General features: G+C 45.3%; 1 protein-coding gene across 2 annotated transcripts in view; it reads right to left on the bottom strand.

Moving 5' to 3' along the window:
- Positions 1-16,493, bottom strand: part of ZNF398 (zinc finger protein 398) — a 31,516-nt gene that overhangs the window by 6,515 nt on the left and 8,508 nt on the right. For both annotated transcript variants that reach the window (XM_025380975.1, XM_025380974.1), the window contains 2 exons: positions 4,559-4,685; positions 3,913-4,026 (listed from right to left, as the gene is read on the bottom strand). In XM_025380975.1, coding sequence (XP_025236760.1) covers positions 3,913-4,026; positions 4,559-4,685 — 241 coding nt within the window. The remainder of the gene's footprint in view (positions 1-3,912; positions 4,027-4,558; positions 4,686-16,493) is intronic.

The following is a 16,493-nucleotide window of genomic DNA, read 5'->3' as shown; positions in this document are numbered from 1 at the left end:
TTTTTTTTTGAGACGGAGTCTCGCTCTGTAGCCCAGGCTGGAGTGCAGTGGCCAGATCTCAGCTCACTGCAAGCTCCGCCTCCCGGGTTCATGCCATTCTCCGGCCTCAGCCTCCCGAGTAGCTGGGACTACAGGCGCCCGCCATCTCGCCCGGCTATTTTTTGTATTTCTTAGTAGAGACGGGGTTTCACTGTGTTCGCCAGGATGGTCTCGATCTCCTGACCTCGTGATCCGCCCATCTCGGCCTCCCAAAGTGCTGGGATTACAGGCTTGAGCCAACGCGCCCGGCCTCAAATATTTTTCTTTTTTTTTTTTTTTGAGACAGAGTCTGGCTCTGTCGCCCAGGCTGGAGTGCAGTGGTGTAATCTCCTCTCACTGCAAGCTCTGCCTCCCAGGTTCATGCCATTCTCCTGCCTCCGCTTCCTGAGTAGCTGGGACTACAGGTGCCCACCACCACGCCTGGCTAAGTTTTTTTTCTTTTTTTTTTTTTAGTAGAGACGGGGTTTCACTGTGTTAGCCAGGATAGTCTCGATCTCCTGACCTCATGATCCACCCACTTTGGCCTCCCAAAGTGCTGGAATTACAGGCTTGAGCCACCGCGCCCGGCCCCAAAGATTTATTTCCAAATAACTATAACAATAACACATAACCAGCCTTTTAAAAAATGCATACAGGCTGGGTGTGGTAGCTCACGCATATAATCCCAGAACTTTGGGAGGCCGAGGCAAGTGGATCATCTGAGGTCAAGAGTTCAAGACCAGCTGGCCAACATGGCAAAACTCTGTCTCTACTGAAAATACAAAAAATTAGTCAGGCGTGGTGACAGGCGCTGGTAATCCCAGCTACTCAGGAGGCTGAGACAGAAAAATCGCTTGAACCTAGGAGGCAGCGGTTGCAGTGAGCCAAGATCGCACCATTGCACTCCAGCCTGGGCAACAAGAGCAAAAAAACTCTATCTCAAAACAAACAAACAAACAAACAAACAAAAAACCAAATCAATTTCCAGAATTACAAAGTTAGGTCAGTACAGACACAGAATCCAACTCCTTAGAAACACTCTTTTCAGATTCCCAATTCTGGGCTCTTTCTAAGAGATATGTTACCTTTTTCTATTAAATGATACAAGTCATTGCTTCCTAAATGCTGGGAGGGGGAAGAATATAGTATTGGCAAGTCCTTCAGGTCTTGGGGGTTCTTTCTGAAAGAAAAAGTGCACAGCCTATAGAGGCTTTGCACACAACATGCCTCATCTGATCAGTACCAAAACAGCCGTGCTAGCTATTACAACCTAGGCCTATATTGCCTTTTTTTTTTTTTTTTTTTTTGGACTAAATGGACAAGCTGTCAAGCTGACAAGAGAGCTTGTCAAGCTCCAGAGAGTACCCTGAAGCTCTCTATGGTTATTTCTCAAACACAGCCTTGTGAGCAGAATATGGTTAAATTCACAGCAAATTAACAGAACTCACTACTTTACCCCAATGTCTTTTAAATCAGTTAGATGCCACTGAAAACTAAAGGTGTTCTCAAAGCAGAAATAAGAGGCTGGGATAAGACTACAGCCCAAAAGACCATCAGGTTATGGGGAGAGATTTGGAAAATAGATTTTAGCACATGCAACAGCTGCCTTCCAACCTAAAAGCAAAGCTGAAGTGTATTAAACATAGTCTAATCTTATCTTCGTTCTCTTCCAGATGCAATACACATACACACCTATAAGGGAAAAGGCAGAGGGGGAAAGACTGGATATAAAGAAGAAGACCTCTTAACTGATATCCAGAGGATTAACTTTCCATTCAAAACATCTAACTTTTGTTTGTTTGTTTCTGAGACAGGGTCTCACTCTGTCACCCAGGCTGGACTACAGCGGCGTAATCTCGGCTTACTGCAACCTCTGCCTCCCAGGGTCAAGCGATTATCCCACCTCAGTCTCCCTAGTAGCTGGGACCACAGCTAATTTTTTGTATTTTTGGTAAAGATGGGGTCTCACTCTGTTCCCCAGGCTGTTCTTGAACTCCTGAGCTCAGGTGACCCACCTGCCTCAACCTCCCAAAGTGCTGAGATTATAGGCATGACCCACCATGCCTAGCCAAAAAACCTGACTTTTAAAACACTTACCTGCTTGTTTTTAAAAATTTTGTGAATGGGCTGGGTACAGTGGCTCATGCCTGTAATCCCAGCACTTTGGGAGGCTGAGGTGGGTGGGTCATGAGGTCAGGAGTTCGAGACCACCCTGACCCAACATGGTAAAACCCCGTCTCTACTAAAAGTACAAAAATCAGCTGGCTGCGGTGGTGGGCACCTATAATCCCAGCTACTTAGGAGGCTGAGGCAGGAGAATCGCTTGAACCCCAGAGGTGGAGGTTGCAGTGAGCTAAGATGGCATCACTGCACTCTAGCCTGGGCAACAGAGCGAGACTCCATCTTAAAAAAAAAAAAAAAAAAAAATTCTGAATGATGAGTTAGTGCTCTAAAAACTACCAAATGTTTGGGAGGCCGAGACGGGCAGATCACGAGGTCAGGAGATCGAGACCATCCTGGCGAACATGGTGAAACCCCGCCTCTACTAAAAAATACAAAAAACTAGCCAGGCAAGGTGGCAGGTGCCTGTAGTCCCAGCTACTCGGGAGGCTGAGGCAGGAGAATGGTGTAAACCCAGGAGGCGGAGCTTGCAGTGAGCTGAGATCTGGCCACTGCACTCCAGCCTGGGCAACAGAGCGAGACTCCCTCTCAAATAAATACATACATAAATAAATAAATAAATAAATAAATAAATAAATAAATAAATCTGGCCAGGCGTGGTGGCTCACGCCTGTAATCCCAGCACTTTGGGAGTCCAAGGTGGGCAGATCACAAGGTCAGGAGATTGAGACCACGGTGAAACCCTGTCTCTACTGAAAAAATACAAAAAATTAGCCGGGCGTGGTGGTGGGCGCCTGTATTCCCAGCAGATTGCGCCACTGCACTCCAGCCTGGGCGACAGTGAGACTCCATCTCTAACAACAACAACAAAAATATACACACACACACACACACACACACACACACACAAATTAGCTGGGTGTGGTGGTGCATGCCTGTAATCTGAGCTACTTGGGAGGCTGAGGCAGGAGAATCGCTTGAACCCAGGAGGCAGAGGTTGCAGTGAGTCAAGATCACGCCACTGCACTCCAGTCTTGGCGACAGAGCAAGACTCCGTCTCAAAAAAAAAAAATAAAGAAAGAAAAAGAAAAAAATAACTGTATGGGGCAGCAGGTGGGTTGTAAGAGAAGTTCATGTAACAGAGATGCCTGGAGGATGAACTGTGTGCTTCTATCCAACAAAGAAAAAAAAAAGTGTATGAGAATTTTCTGACAGCAAAGGTGAGGCATGAGAGAAACAATACAACCGGACTTTGGTTGGCAGTCTTTCCCACACAATATTAAGCAGCTGCCAACCAAAAAGGAAGAGTTCATGATAGCCAGCTTTCCAGACCTGAGAAAATCCATGTTGCCCAGGTGGATGTCATCAGTGTCTACTGATTCCATGCATCCTGGAGGGACCATGCAGACTCCTAGTCCCTTCAGCACTTATGAAGGGCCATGCTTACGTTTGCTCAAGCCACTTTAGTCCAGATGACCATGACTGCCTCCTTCATCATGCAAGGACATGTTTATTTTACTAAACAGCTAGGTGTCAGTACTTCTGTCAGGGAATGCAACTAGTATCTGTTAGATGTGTAGTACTGATAAGTGAAGATACTGGACAAGGTGACCTCTAGGCTCCCTTTTATATTTAAATGCCTGATGACACATTCAAAATCTAGTTGCTTTAGCAATGAATGGCTCTAGAAGCCCCTAAGCCCTGCTTAGTTCTGAGCCACCATCTCTGACCAGGAAAGGGAGACGAGAAGTAGGAATCTCTTCACCCACTTACCTTCACTGGGGTCTGCGGGAATCTCACTTTCCTCTGGCCCTGCCTGGTCCTCTGTATTATGTTCCCCTTCTGGTTGAATCTGAGATAAGACATCAGGTTGATTTATAGCATAATCTAGGAGAGGAAAAAGGAAGAGAGGGTATGACAAAAAGATGAATGAGGAAGACAACTAATTGCCATCAAGGCTGAGCTGAAGCTTTGTGGTCACAGTCCCAGGCAATTTCTTTTAGACTTCATATCACTTCTTCCCATCTATCCACCTTCAACTGTGGATATCTATTCAGGAAAGCAGGCAGTGGAGATGTAATGTGTGGGGAAAGCACATGTGCTAGGTTAGCACTGCTTTCAGAGTGACAGTGTGCCTCAAGGGGGAGAAGTCAAGCTCCTTTCAAAGTGAAGGATACCCATGGAAACCACCAGCTGTCACACCCATAACCCTGAACTTCATTCTCTGCCCTAAAATTTGGTTAAAGGAGAGATTATGATTCCTATTTAGCAAGAATGAATTGGTCATCTTTTGGCTTGAAACCAGAATTCGAAGTGTGTGAAGACAGAGTGAGAATGAGGTCACTGGAGGAAAAGGGACTGTTTTGAGCCCTCTTGGAGCTGCTGTCACTTCATTCAAAAGGTGTCAACTCAGCCTCACCCATGGAGATGAGAGACTCATAGTTGCCTTTCATGATATTCTTGTAAAGTTCCTTTTGCCATTCTTCTAATTTTTCCCACTCTGGAGTGGAAAAGTAGATGGAGACATCATCAAATGCCACAGGCACCTAAAATTACAATCACATGGGTTAGTTCCTCCCATTATAATTCAGTCATTCAATAAATCTCTTTCCCCCAATTAGTTCCTTTTATTTTATTTTACATTTTCAAAGGGTGGTCAATAAATATTCTAAATATCTCTGAAACAGTTTCTTTTTTTTTTTTTTTGAGACGGAGTCTCGCTCTGTCGCCCAGGCTGGAATGCAGTGGCACAATCTCGGCTCACTGCAAGCTCCGCTCCGCCTCCCGGGTTCACGCCATTCTCCTGCCTCAGCTTCCCAAGTAGCTGGGACTACAGGTGCACGCCACCACGCCCGGCTAATTTTTTGTAATTTTAGTAGAGACGGGGTTTCACCATGTTAGCCAGGATGGTCTCGAACTCCTGACCTCATGATCCACCCGCCTCGGCCTCCCAAAGTGCTGGGATTACAGACGTGAGCCACCGCGCCTGGCCTTGAAACAGTTTCTTTTAATGCTTCACTTGTCATTAGTAAATCCTAAAATCCCAGTACTCATGCAATACAGCATGAGTACCTTAAATAAAGCTGGGACCTTTTCTTGAGGCACATTCCAGTATTCTGGTAAGCAGTAATAAAATATCTAAATACCATGTATGTTAAAACTTCAGGCTTTATTGAGTCTTTGATTTCACCCCTTTTAAAATGCCTTTTCTCTAAGAACATCACTCTCCAGGAGATCCAAAATTCCTCTATTTGTTTTCTTTGTGTTGTTTCTATTACCTCCAGTCTTTTGCCAAGTACAGAGTTCCCTTTGATGCTGTTCATCCTGCACATGAGGAGGAAAGGATAATACCATGGCTGATGACTGAGAGCAAACAGGATTGACTTTGGAGGCATGTTAGGAACCAAAATTAAACTTCAAAATTCATTATGTCTTCTGTGTGTATCCTTTAGTCTTTTCTGAAGCTTTGCATATTCTTCAAATGGAACATTTTGTCTATTTAAAACCCAATTTTGTTTCCATTTCTTCTCTACCTGCCTCCCAGATTTACACCTTGTCCTGCCATCTCTTCAGTTGTTTTCAGGGGAAGATTTCCTCTTTTTCTGGGCAACTGCAGCTCACTGCAATTTCTCTTTAGCTTGACTACACATTTCTCTGAGATGCTTTTCTTCTAACTGCTGTATCTGTTCTTTTTTCAATGTCTTTTTGACTTCTAGTTAGACTTTTTCAGCTTGATTTCTTATATTTCAGCATTCCTGTTTTAATGTCTCCATCGTTTCCTTCAGCATTTGGTTTGAACTCTGAAAGTGAGGTAGCCTGGATCTGAAAACTACTGATTTACTATTCCAGGTCAAAATTTTCATTTTTTTTCTTCCTCTGCATTTTTTTTTTTTTTTTTTTTTTTTTAGAGACAGAGTGTCACTGTACACCCAGGCTGGAGTGCAGTGGCGCGATCTCATCTCACTGCAACCTCTGCCTCCCGGGTTCGGGTTCAAGCAATTCTCCTGCCTCAGCCTCTCGAGTAGCTGGGATTACAGGCGCCTGCCACCACACACCGCTAATTCTTGTATTTTTAGTAGAGATGGAGTTTCACCATGTTGGTCAGGCTGGTCTCGAGCTCCTGACCCGTGATCCACCGCACCCAGCCTCCCACAGTTTCTTTTCACACTGATGCTTTTCAGATTGCTTCCAGACATCGTGCTCCACTTTCATTTTCTATCTGCTAACTTGTTCTCAAATTCTTCTAGCTTTTCTTCCTGTAATACCACAAATCTTTTACAACCTTCTTCCTTGGCATCTGGTGCCTTACATATTAACACATGATCTTTTTTTACTAAGGGCACTTTGTGGTGTTCAATAGCTGGTCTGAGAATTTCATTGTCTAACTGTAAACCATCCAGTTTACTTTGAATCTTTTTCCTTTCCCTTTCTAGCTGACTCTTGTTGCCTCTAGTTTCATGGCTGTTATTTCTAGTATGTTTGAAAGTTTCGTTTTTTGACTTTAGTGGTCAGTGTATTTCTTTCTTTAAGATTGAGTCTTGCTTGGTCACCCAGGCTGGAATGCAGTGACGCTATCTCAGCTTACTACAACCTCTGTCTCCTGGATTCAAGCAATCCTCCTGCCTCAATCTCCCGAGTAGCTGGGATTACAGGTCCACACCACCACGCCTGGCTAATTTTTGTATTTTTAGTAGACACGGGGTTTCACCATGTTGGTCAGGCTGGTCTTGAATTCCTGACCTCAAATGATTCACCTTGCAGGGCGTGGTAGCTCACGCCTGTAATCCCAGCACTTTGGGAGGCCGAGGCAGGCAGATCACGAGGTCAGGAGATTTAGACCATCCTGGCTAACACGGTGAAACACCATCTCTACTAAAAATACAAAAAATTAGCCAGGCGTGGTGGCAGGCACCTGTAGTCCCAGCGACTCAGGAGGCTGAGGCAGGAGAATGGTGTGAACCTGGGAGGCGGAGCTTGCAGTGAGCTGAGACTGCGCCACTGCACTCCAGCCTAGGCAACAGAACAAGACTCCATCTCAAAAAAAAAAAACCCAAAAAACAAAACAAAACAAAAACCAAAAATTCACCTACTTCAGCCTCCCAAACTGCTGGGATTACAGGCGTGAGCCACTGCCACCATGCCCAGCCTGGTCAGGGTATTTCTTTCTTGTTCAGTTTTATGTAATCTTTAATGATTAAAAAGGTATTTTGGCCAGGCGTGGTGGCTCCTAGCACTTTGGAAGGCCAAGGCAGGTGGATCACCTGAGGTCAGGAGTTTGAGACCAGCCTAGCCAACATGGCGAAACCCCGTCTCTACTAAAAATACAAACATTAGCTGGGCGTGGCCGTGTGCAGTGGCTCACACCTGTAACCCCAGCACTTTGGGAGGCCCAGGCAGGTGGATCACCTGAGGTTGGGAGTTCAAGACCAGCCTGACCAACATGGAGAAACCCCGTCTCTACTAAAAATACAAAATTAGCTGGCGGTGTGGTGGCACATGCCTGTAATCCCAGCTACTCGGGAGGCTGAAGCAGGAGAACTGATTGAACCCAGAAGGTGGAGGGTGCAGTGAGCCAAGATCACACCATTGCACTCCAGCCTGGGCAACAAGAACGAAACTCTGTTTTTAAAAAAAAAAAAAATTAGCTGGGCATGATGGTGCATGCCTGTAATCCCAGCTACTCAGGAGGTTGAGGCAGGAGAATCGCTTAAACCTGGGAGGCGGAGGTTGCAGTGAGCTGAGATCACCCCACTGCATTCCAGCCTGGGCGACAGGAGGAAAACTCCATCTTAAAAACAAACAAACAAAAAAACCAGGTATTTTGTTCATTGTTTGATTGTGGCTCTTTTTCCGAGCATTTAACTTATAGTTTAGGTGACGTTTTTGGCCTCCTGGGACCTGACTGTAACCGCATCTCAGCCAACTGCCACACCTGTGTTCTTAGGACATTTTCTAACTGAGCACCAGAATTCTCTTTTTCAGCCCCTAAATCTGCTACTTTAGCTTCTATATATATAGAGAGAGAGAGAGAGTAGCGCCTGTAGTCCCATCTACTTGAGAGGCTGAGGCAGGAGAATGGCGTGAACCTGGGAGGCGGAGCTTGCGGTGAGCCGAGATCGCGCTACTGCACTCCAGCCTGGGCGATGAAGCGAGACTCCATCCCCAAAAAAAAAAAAAAAAAAAAAAGAAAAATTAGCCAGCTGTGGTATTGCACACCTGTAGTCCCAGCCACTTGGGAAGCTGAGGCAAGAGGCTCACTTGAGCCTTAAGGCTTCAGTTAGCCAAGATAGCACCACTACACTCCAGCTTGGGCAAAAGCAAGACCCTGTCTTGAAGAGAATATAAATAAATGAAAATAAAAATAAATCTCTAATTCAAATTTTAGGGTTTTTTTCTAAACTACATGCAAATTCTTCTTCCTAGTGTTTCAGATTCTGATTGAAGAAATTTATGTTTATAGCAAAGCTTTCATCTCTATACTTTTCCACTTCTTCATCCCAATTGCAAAAACACTGGAGTTTCTAATTCTTGTTTTATTTGGGCTTTTAACAATTCCCCCTTTTTTTTTTTTGAGTTAATACCTGAAGCTTCATTTCTTCGAAGTCCTTAGCTTTTCTACTAATTCCCCTCTTAGTTCTTCAAGCAGGTGCTGAAGTTTTTCCTGGTATATTTGCTTTTCATTTAATAGGTGCTTGAGTAGTTTTGGCATCTTTATGTACTCATCCTGCCACCTTGTATGCCTGTATGTTAGGCATTCAGAATCTGTTAACTAGTTGTTTTTGTGTTTTGTTTTGTTTTTAAGACAGGGTCTCACTCTGTCACCCAAATTGGGGTGCAGCGATGTGATCATGGCTCCCTATAGCCTCGACCTCCTGAGCTCAGGTGATCCTTCCATTTCAGCTTCCCAAGTAGCTGGGACGACAGGCACACGCCACTATGGCAAGTCAATCTTTAGAAACAATTTTTATGGGCATGGGTCTGGCTATGCTGCCCGGACTGGTATCCTACACCTGGCCTCAAGCAATCCTCTGAGCTCAGCCTCCCAAAGCCCTGGAATTACAGGCTTGAGTCACCACACCTGGCCTAAAAACTAGTTTTTACCTTTCCTCAGTTAATATTTTTTGGAAGTCAGGTTGTCAGCCCACTGTCTCTAGTAGGAAAAAAAAAGTTGGGAAAAGATCCTGGTGGCAAGGAGCCAGAGCAAAGAGGAGAAGGGAGAGACAGGGTGAGGAGGTGGTGGTGGGACAGGGAGGAGGCAGGGCAAAGAGGAGAAGACACAGTGCCAAAGGGGCGCTGGGGAAATCTGAGGAATCCTGGGAAAGCTCCAAGGGTGAAGAGGGCAGTGTTGGAGAAAGCCCCCCTCCTCCTGACAGGCTTGCTTGGGGTGCGGAGCAGACACCATCTCAGCCAGCAGCCCAACCCCACTCCAGCCCCCTCAGTCTAAAAATCTTTACTATTTACTGTTTTCTGACTGCAAAAAACTATATGCGGTACTGAAAGGATACAGGAAAAATAAGACACAGACCAATCTCTAGGAGTTCACAATGTTTTCAAGAAGAAAGGTGATAATCTAAAGCTATGAGCTTCAGGAGGGTGGAGGACATTACTTCTAAACAGTTACTCAGAGTTAGATACAAACACAAAGTGTACTTAATTCACACAAGAAATCATTCTGAGTATCCACTACATACAAGGTTTTCCCTAAGCACTGAGATAATTAAAATATGGTTTCTGCCCCAGAGGGGAATTTGACTATCTGCAAATGAATGACATGGACAAGACACGGGGCTGGCATGACTCTAAAAGAGATGTGACTTTGGCTAGTCCTAATGGGGATGGAGAAAACATTCAAGTGAGGGAAACTGAAGAGTGCATTCAGAGGAGGACTGTGAATTCTGCCTCGCTGGGGTTAAGACTGCATGTAGGGAATGACCATATGCAGAAGAGAATCCCACTTCCTAGTATAGACTGGTCTAAAGCTAGGCACTTATCCCTAGGCAAAAACTGGAAAGTTATTCTGTGAAGAAATCCCAGAGTTTTCTAGGAAAATTAAGGTACTCGGCCAGGTGCAATGGCTCATGCCTGTAATCCCAGCACTTTGGGAAGCCAAGGCAGGTGGATCACCTGAGGTCAGGAGTTCAAGACCAGCCTGGTCAACATGGTGAAACCCTGTCTCTACTGAAAATACAAAAATTAAAAAAGCAAAACAAACCAAAAAAAACCCCACAATGAGGCCAGGCGAAGGGGCTCACACTGTAATCCCAGCACTTGGGAGGCCAAGGCAGGCTAATCACTTGAGGTCAGGAGTTCAAGACCAGCCTGGTCAACATGGTGAAAGCCTGTCTCTAATAAAAATACAAAAAAAAAAAAAAAATTAGCTGGGCGTGGTGGCACACACCTATAATCCCAGGTACTTGGGAGGCTCAGGCACAAGAAATGCTTGAACCTAGGAGGCAGATATTACACTGAGCTGAGATTGTGCCAATGCACCCCAGCCTGGGTGACAGAGCAAGACTCTGTTTAAAAAAAAAACAACCCACAATTAGGTATTATCTCACCCCACTTAGAATGGTCAATTATCTAAAAGACAAAGAATAATGAATGCTGGTGAAGATGCACAGAAAGGGGAACTCTGATACACCATTGGTGGGAATGTAAATTATTACAGCCGTTATGTAAAACAGTATGGAGGTTCAAAAAACTAAAAACAGAATTACCCTAGGTTCCAACAGTCCCACTGCTGGGTATATATCCAAAGGAAGGGAAATCAGTAACTGATGAGATATTTGCACTTCGATGTTTATAGCAGCACTATTCACAACAGCCAGGCGATGGAATCATCCTAAGTGCCCATCAATGGATGGACTTGAAAAAGGTGATATATATATATATATGTGTGTATATATATATACACACACACACACACAATGGTATACTATGAAGCCATAATAAAAAATGAAATCCTGTCATTTGCAGCAACATGGATGAATCTGGAAGACATTATGTTAAATGAAATAAGCCTGGCACAGAAAGTTAAACACCATGGCCAGGAACAGCGGCTCACGCCTGCAGTCCCAGCACTTTGGGAGGCCAAGGTGGGCAGACCGCTTGAGCCCAGAAGTTAGAGACCAGTCGGGGCAAAAGCTGATCTCAGTAGGAGAGAGTAGAATGGTGGTTACTAGAGGCTGGGAAGGGTAGTGGGTGGAGGAGATAGGAAAAAGTCAGTTAACAGACAAAAAAGTACAGCTAGATTAAAGGAGTAAGTTCTAGCGTTATATAGTATTGTACGGTTACTATAGTTAACAATAACTTATAGCTAAAAGAGAGGATTTTTTTTTTTCTTAGATGGAGTCTCACTCTGTCGCCCAGGCTAGAGTGTGGGGGGCGCAATCTCGGCTCACTGCAAGTTCCGCCTCCCAGGTTTACTCCATTCTCCTGCCTCAGCCTCCCAAGTAGCTGGGACTACAGGTGCCCACCACCACACCCAGCTAATTTTTTGTATTTTTAGTAGAGACCCCCATGTCAGCCAGGATGGTCTCGATCTCCTGACCTCATGATCCACCCGCCTTGGCCTCCCAAAGTGCTGGGATTACAGGCGTGAGCCACCGCGCCCGGTCTAGAAGAGAAGATTTTTTGGTGTTCCAAACACAAAGAAATGATAAATGCTTCAGGTGATGGATATGCTAATTACCCTCATTTTATCATTACAGTTTATACAAATGTATCAAAGTATCACACTGGCTGGGCCTGGTGGCTCACACCTGTAGTCCCAGAACTTTGGGTGGCTGAGGCAGGCGGATCATCTGAGGTCAGGAGTTCGAGACCAGCCTGACCAACATGGTGAAACCCTGTCTCTACTGAAAATACAAAATTAGCTGGGCATGGTGGCACATTCCTCTAATCTAAGTGCTGGGATTACCGGTGTGAGCCACCACACCCGGCCATGAATACTAAATTTAAATTATCCCAAGAACTTCTGGAGGAGCTCCAGATACACAAATAAAATGTACTATGGAGAAGGTTCTCTATGAGAAATGTCTCTAATATCCTTCCCAGGTACTTCCTCATCCTCCACCACACTTCACAGAAAAATCTGAAAGAGTTGTTGATCATCTTTCCATTTTCTCTCTTCCCATTCACTCTTCAAAACCTGCTCCATTCAGTCTTCTATCCTACCAGTCCACACAAGCAATTATTGTAAAAGCCACCAGTGACATCTACGTAGACAAATCATACTCACTGTCCTCATCTTTCTAAACCTCCCAGTAACATAGTTAACACAAATGACAACTCTCTACTTGGCATGCTTTTTATTCTCCTTGGCCCTGTGACACCACATACTTTCCTGTTTGTTTTTTCCTCTACCTCATCAGCCTTTCCTTCTTTATTTTTATTTTTATTTTTATTTTTTGGGGGGGACGGACTCTTGCTCTGTCGCCCAGGCTGGAGTGCAATGGCATGATCTCAGCTCACTGCAACCTCCGCCTCCTGGGTTCAAGCAATTCTCCTGCCTCAGCCTCCCTAGTAGGTGGGACTACAGGCGCCTGCCACCACGCCTGACTAATTTTTTTGTATTTTTAGTAGAGACAGGGTTTCACCATATTGGCTGGGCTGGTCTCGAACTCCTGACCTCATGATCCGCCCACCTGAGCCTCCCAAAGTACTGGGATTACAGGCATGAGCCATGGTGCTGGCCCAGCCTTTCCTTCTTAATCTTCTCTGCTGGCTCCTCCTACCCCAGGAGCGTGGTCCTGGACTTTTTTTTTCTTTGAGACAGAGTCTCGCTGGAGTGCAGTGGCATGATCTCTGCTCACTGCCACCTCTGCCTCCCGGGTTCAAGCAATTCTCCTGCCTCAGCCTCCCGAGTAGTTGTGACTACAGGCGAGCACCACCACGCCCAGCTAATTTTTGTACTTTTAGTAGAGATGGGGTTTCACCATGTTGGCCAGAATGGTCTTGATCTCTTGACCTTGTGATCCACCTGCCTTGGCCTCCCAAAGTGCTGGTATTACAGGCGTGAGCCACCACGCCCGGCTGGTCCTGGACTTTCTCAGTCTACTAAACGTCTCTCCTGAAAGTATCACAGGCATTTCAAACCTAACATTGTCAAAGGTGAACTCCTAATTTCCTCCCACCTCCAAGGCCACACTTCCCCAAGTTATTCCTCTCAAGGAAACGCCAACACCATCTACCCAGTTCTTCAAGCCAAAAGCCTGAGTCAGTAAACCTGACATGGTTAAGAGCATCTGCTCTGGAACCAACCTAGTTAAAACACAACTTTGTTATTTATATTAAGTAACTATGTGATCTCAGGCAAGTTGGGTTATTATGAGACTCATATGCCTTAAAATAAGTAGAACACTTAGAATAGTAAATTCTAACTAAATTACCACACAGTAAATTTATAATTATTGTTCTTTTTTTTTTTGAAATGGAGTTTCACTCTTGTTGCCCAGGCTGGAGTTCAGTGGCACAATCTCGGCTCACTGCAACCTCCACCTCCTGGGTTCAAGCAATTCTCCTGCCTTAGCCTCCCAAATAGCTGGGATTACAGGCATGTACCACCACGCCCAGCTAATTTTTTTGAATATTTAGTAGAGATTTATCCATGTTGGTCAGGCTGGTCTCAAACTCCTCACCTCAGATGATCCACCTGCCTCAGCCTCCCAAAGTGCTGGGATCATAGGCATGAGCCACCGCAACTGGTCTAAAATTACTGTTCCTAACGCCTTATTTCCTAATTCCCACCAGTACCTGTTTTTTTGTTTGTTTTTTTTTTGAGATGAAGTCTCACACTGTCACCGGGGCTGGAGTGCAGTGGCGCGATCTCGGCTCACTGCAACCTCTCCGTCCCAAGTTCAAGTGATTCTCCTGCCTCAGCCTCCCAAGTAGCTGGGATTACAGGTGCCCACCACCACGTCCATCTAATTTTTTTTGTATTTTTTAGTAGAGACAGGGTTTCACCACGTTGGCCAGGCTGGTCTCAAACTCCTGACCTCATGATCTGCCCACCTTGGCCTCCCAAAGTGGTGTGATTACAGTCGTGAGCCACTGCACCTGGCCTTCCCATCAATAACTCTTATTGTCAGTTCTACCACCAAACATCCTGTATCTGTCCACTTCTCTCCATCTCTGCAACTGCTACCCTCATCCAAGCCACCTACATCCCTCCTTGCCTTAGTATTTCCTCCCTCCCTTCTTCAGTTCTTGCCTCCACGATTCATTCTCTACAAAGCAGCCAAAGGGATTCTTTCAAAATATAAAACCAAATATAATTCCTCTGCTTCAAACCCTCCAATTTCTCCTCATTACACCTTAGTTAAAAATCCAAATTCCTTTCCTTGGTCTTAAACACCCTACACATCAGTGGTTCACAACCCTAGCCATTTATTAGAATCATCTATGGAGGTTTTTAAAAAAATTATTCATGCTTAGGCTCCATCCTGGACCTATTAGGTCAGAATCTGGATGTGATGCTCATCAAAATTTTAAAAGCCTACCAGGTGAGTCTTCTTTTTTTTTTTTTTTTTTGGAGACGGAGTCTCACTCTGTTGCCCAGGCTGGAGTGCAGTGGCACAATCTTGGCTCACTGCAACCTCCGTCTCTCAGGTTCAAGCAATTCTCCTGCCTCAGCTTCCTGAGTAGCCGGGATTACAGAAACCTGCCACCACACCTACCTAATTTTTGTATTTTCAGCAGAGACAGGTTTCACCACGTTGGCCAGGCTGGTCTCAATCTCTTGACCTCGTGATCTGCCCACCTCAACCTCCCAAAGTACTGGGATTACAGGCATGAGCCACCATACCTGGCCCCAGGTGATTCTTACCTACAGCCAGGGCTGAAAAACACCACCCTAAATGATCTGACCCCTGCCCCTTTCTCCAGTCATGCTCTTGCTCATTCATCCATACCAACTCACTGGCATCTTTCCTTTGCCTCAGGGTTCCAAATCTGTTTGTGCCTTAGGGACTTTGCATAGCTATTCTTTCTGCCTGGAAAGCTCTTTCTCAGATCTTCTCACAGTTGAATCCTTCCTCACCTTTAAGAATCAGCTTAAATATTAGCTCCTTTATGAGAGCTTCTCTGACACCCAATTGAAAATATGAAAATAGATCACCAGATGGCACTTTGTTTTATTTTTATCAAAGCATCTAAATGTGTATGTGGGTTTACATTATTTTTCTTTCCTCAAAAAAATCTAAGCTCCAGAGGAGCTTAAGTGAATTGTTTGCTGCTATGCCCTCAGGATGTAGATAGCAAATAGTAAGCATTCAAAAAATATTTGCTAACTGAGTGCGGTGAAACATGCCTATAGTCTCAGTTGAGGTATGAGGATGGCTTGAGTCCAGGGGTTTGAGGTTGTAGTGAGCTATGATCACGTCACTGCACTCCAGACTGGGCAACAGAGCGAGATTCCATCTCAAAAAACAAACAAACAAAAAACCACAAATTTTTGTTGAATGAATGAAACAGTAAATAAATAGGCTTGCATGCAAACCAGCTTCCTCAGGGCTATCTCCTGTAGCTTACTTTTATTTATTTATTTATTTTTTTTTTGAGACAGGGTCTTGCTCTGTCACCCAGGCTGCAGTGCAGTAGTATGATTTTTGCTCACTGCAACCTCTGCCTCCCAGGTTCAAGCAATTCTCCTGCCTCAGCCTCCTGAGTAGCTGGGATTATAGATGCATGCCACCACGCCAGGCTAATTTTTGTATTTTTAGTAGAGACAGGGTTTCACCATGTTGGCCAGGCTGATCTCAAACTGCTGACCTCGTGATCCACCTGCCTTGGCCTCCCAAAGTGCTGGGATTACAGGTGTGAGCCACCGCATCCAGCCAATTTTTATTTATTTTTTAATTTTTAGAGACAGGGCCACCCAGACCTCCTGGGTTCAAGCAATTCTCCTGTTTCAGCCTCCTGACTGGGATTACAGGTGCCCGCCACTATGCCCAGATAACTTTTCTTTTCTTGTTTTTTGAGACGGAGGCTTGCTCTGTCGCCCAGACTGGAGTGCAGTGGCCGGATCTCAGCTCACTGCAAGCTCCGCCTCCCAGGTTCACGCCATTCTCCTGCCTCAGCCTCCCTAGTAGCTGGGACTACAGGCGCCCGCCACCTCGCCCGGCTAGTTTTTTGTATTTTTTAGTAGAGACGGGGTTTCACTGTGTTCGCCAGGATGGTCTCGATCTCCTGACCTAGTGATCTGCCCGTCTCGGCCTCCCAAAGTGCTGGGATTACAGGAGTGAGCCACCGCGCCTGGCCTCTTTTTTTTTTTTTTTTTGAGATGGAGGCTTGCTCTTGTCGCCCAGAGTGGAGTGCAATGGCACGATAGGCTCACTACAATCTCCACCTCCCGG

This window comes from Theropithecus gelada, chromosome 3, assembly GCF_003255815.1.
Source record: "Theropithecus gelada isolate Dixy chromosome 3, Tgel_1.0, whole genome shotgun sequence".
NCBI lineage: Eukaryota > Metazoa > Chordata > Mammalia > Primates > Cercopithecidae > Theropithecus > Theropithecus gelada.
This window is presented reverse-complemented; position numbering and strand designations above follow the sequence as displayed.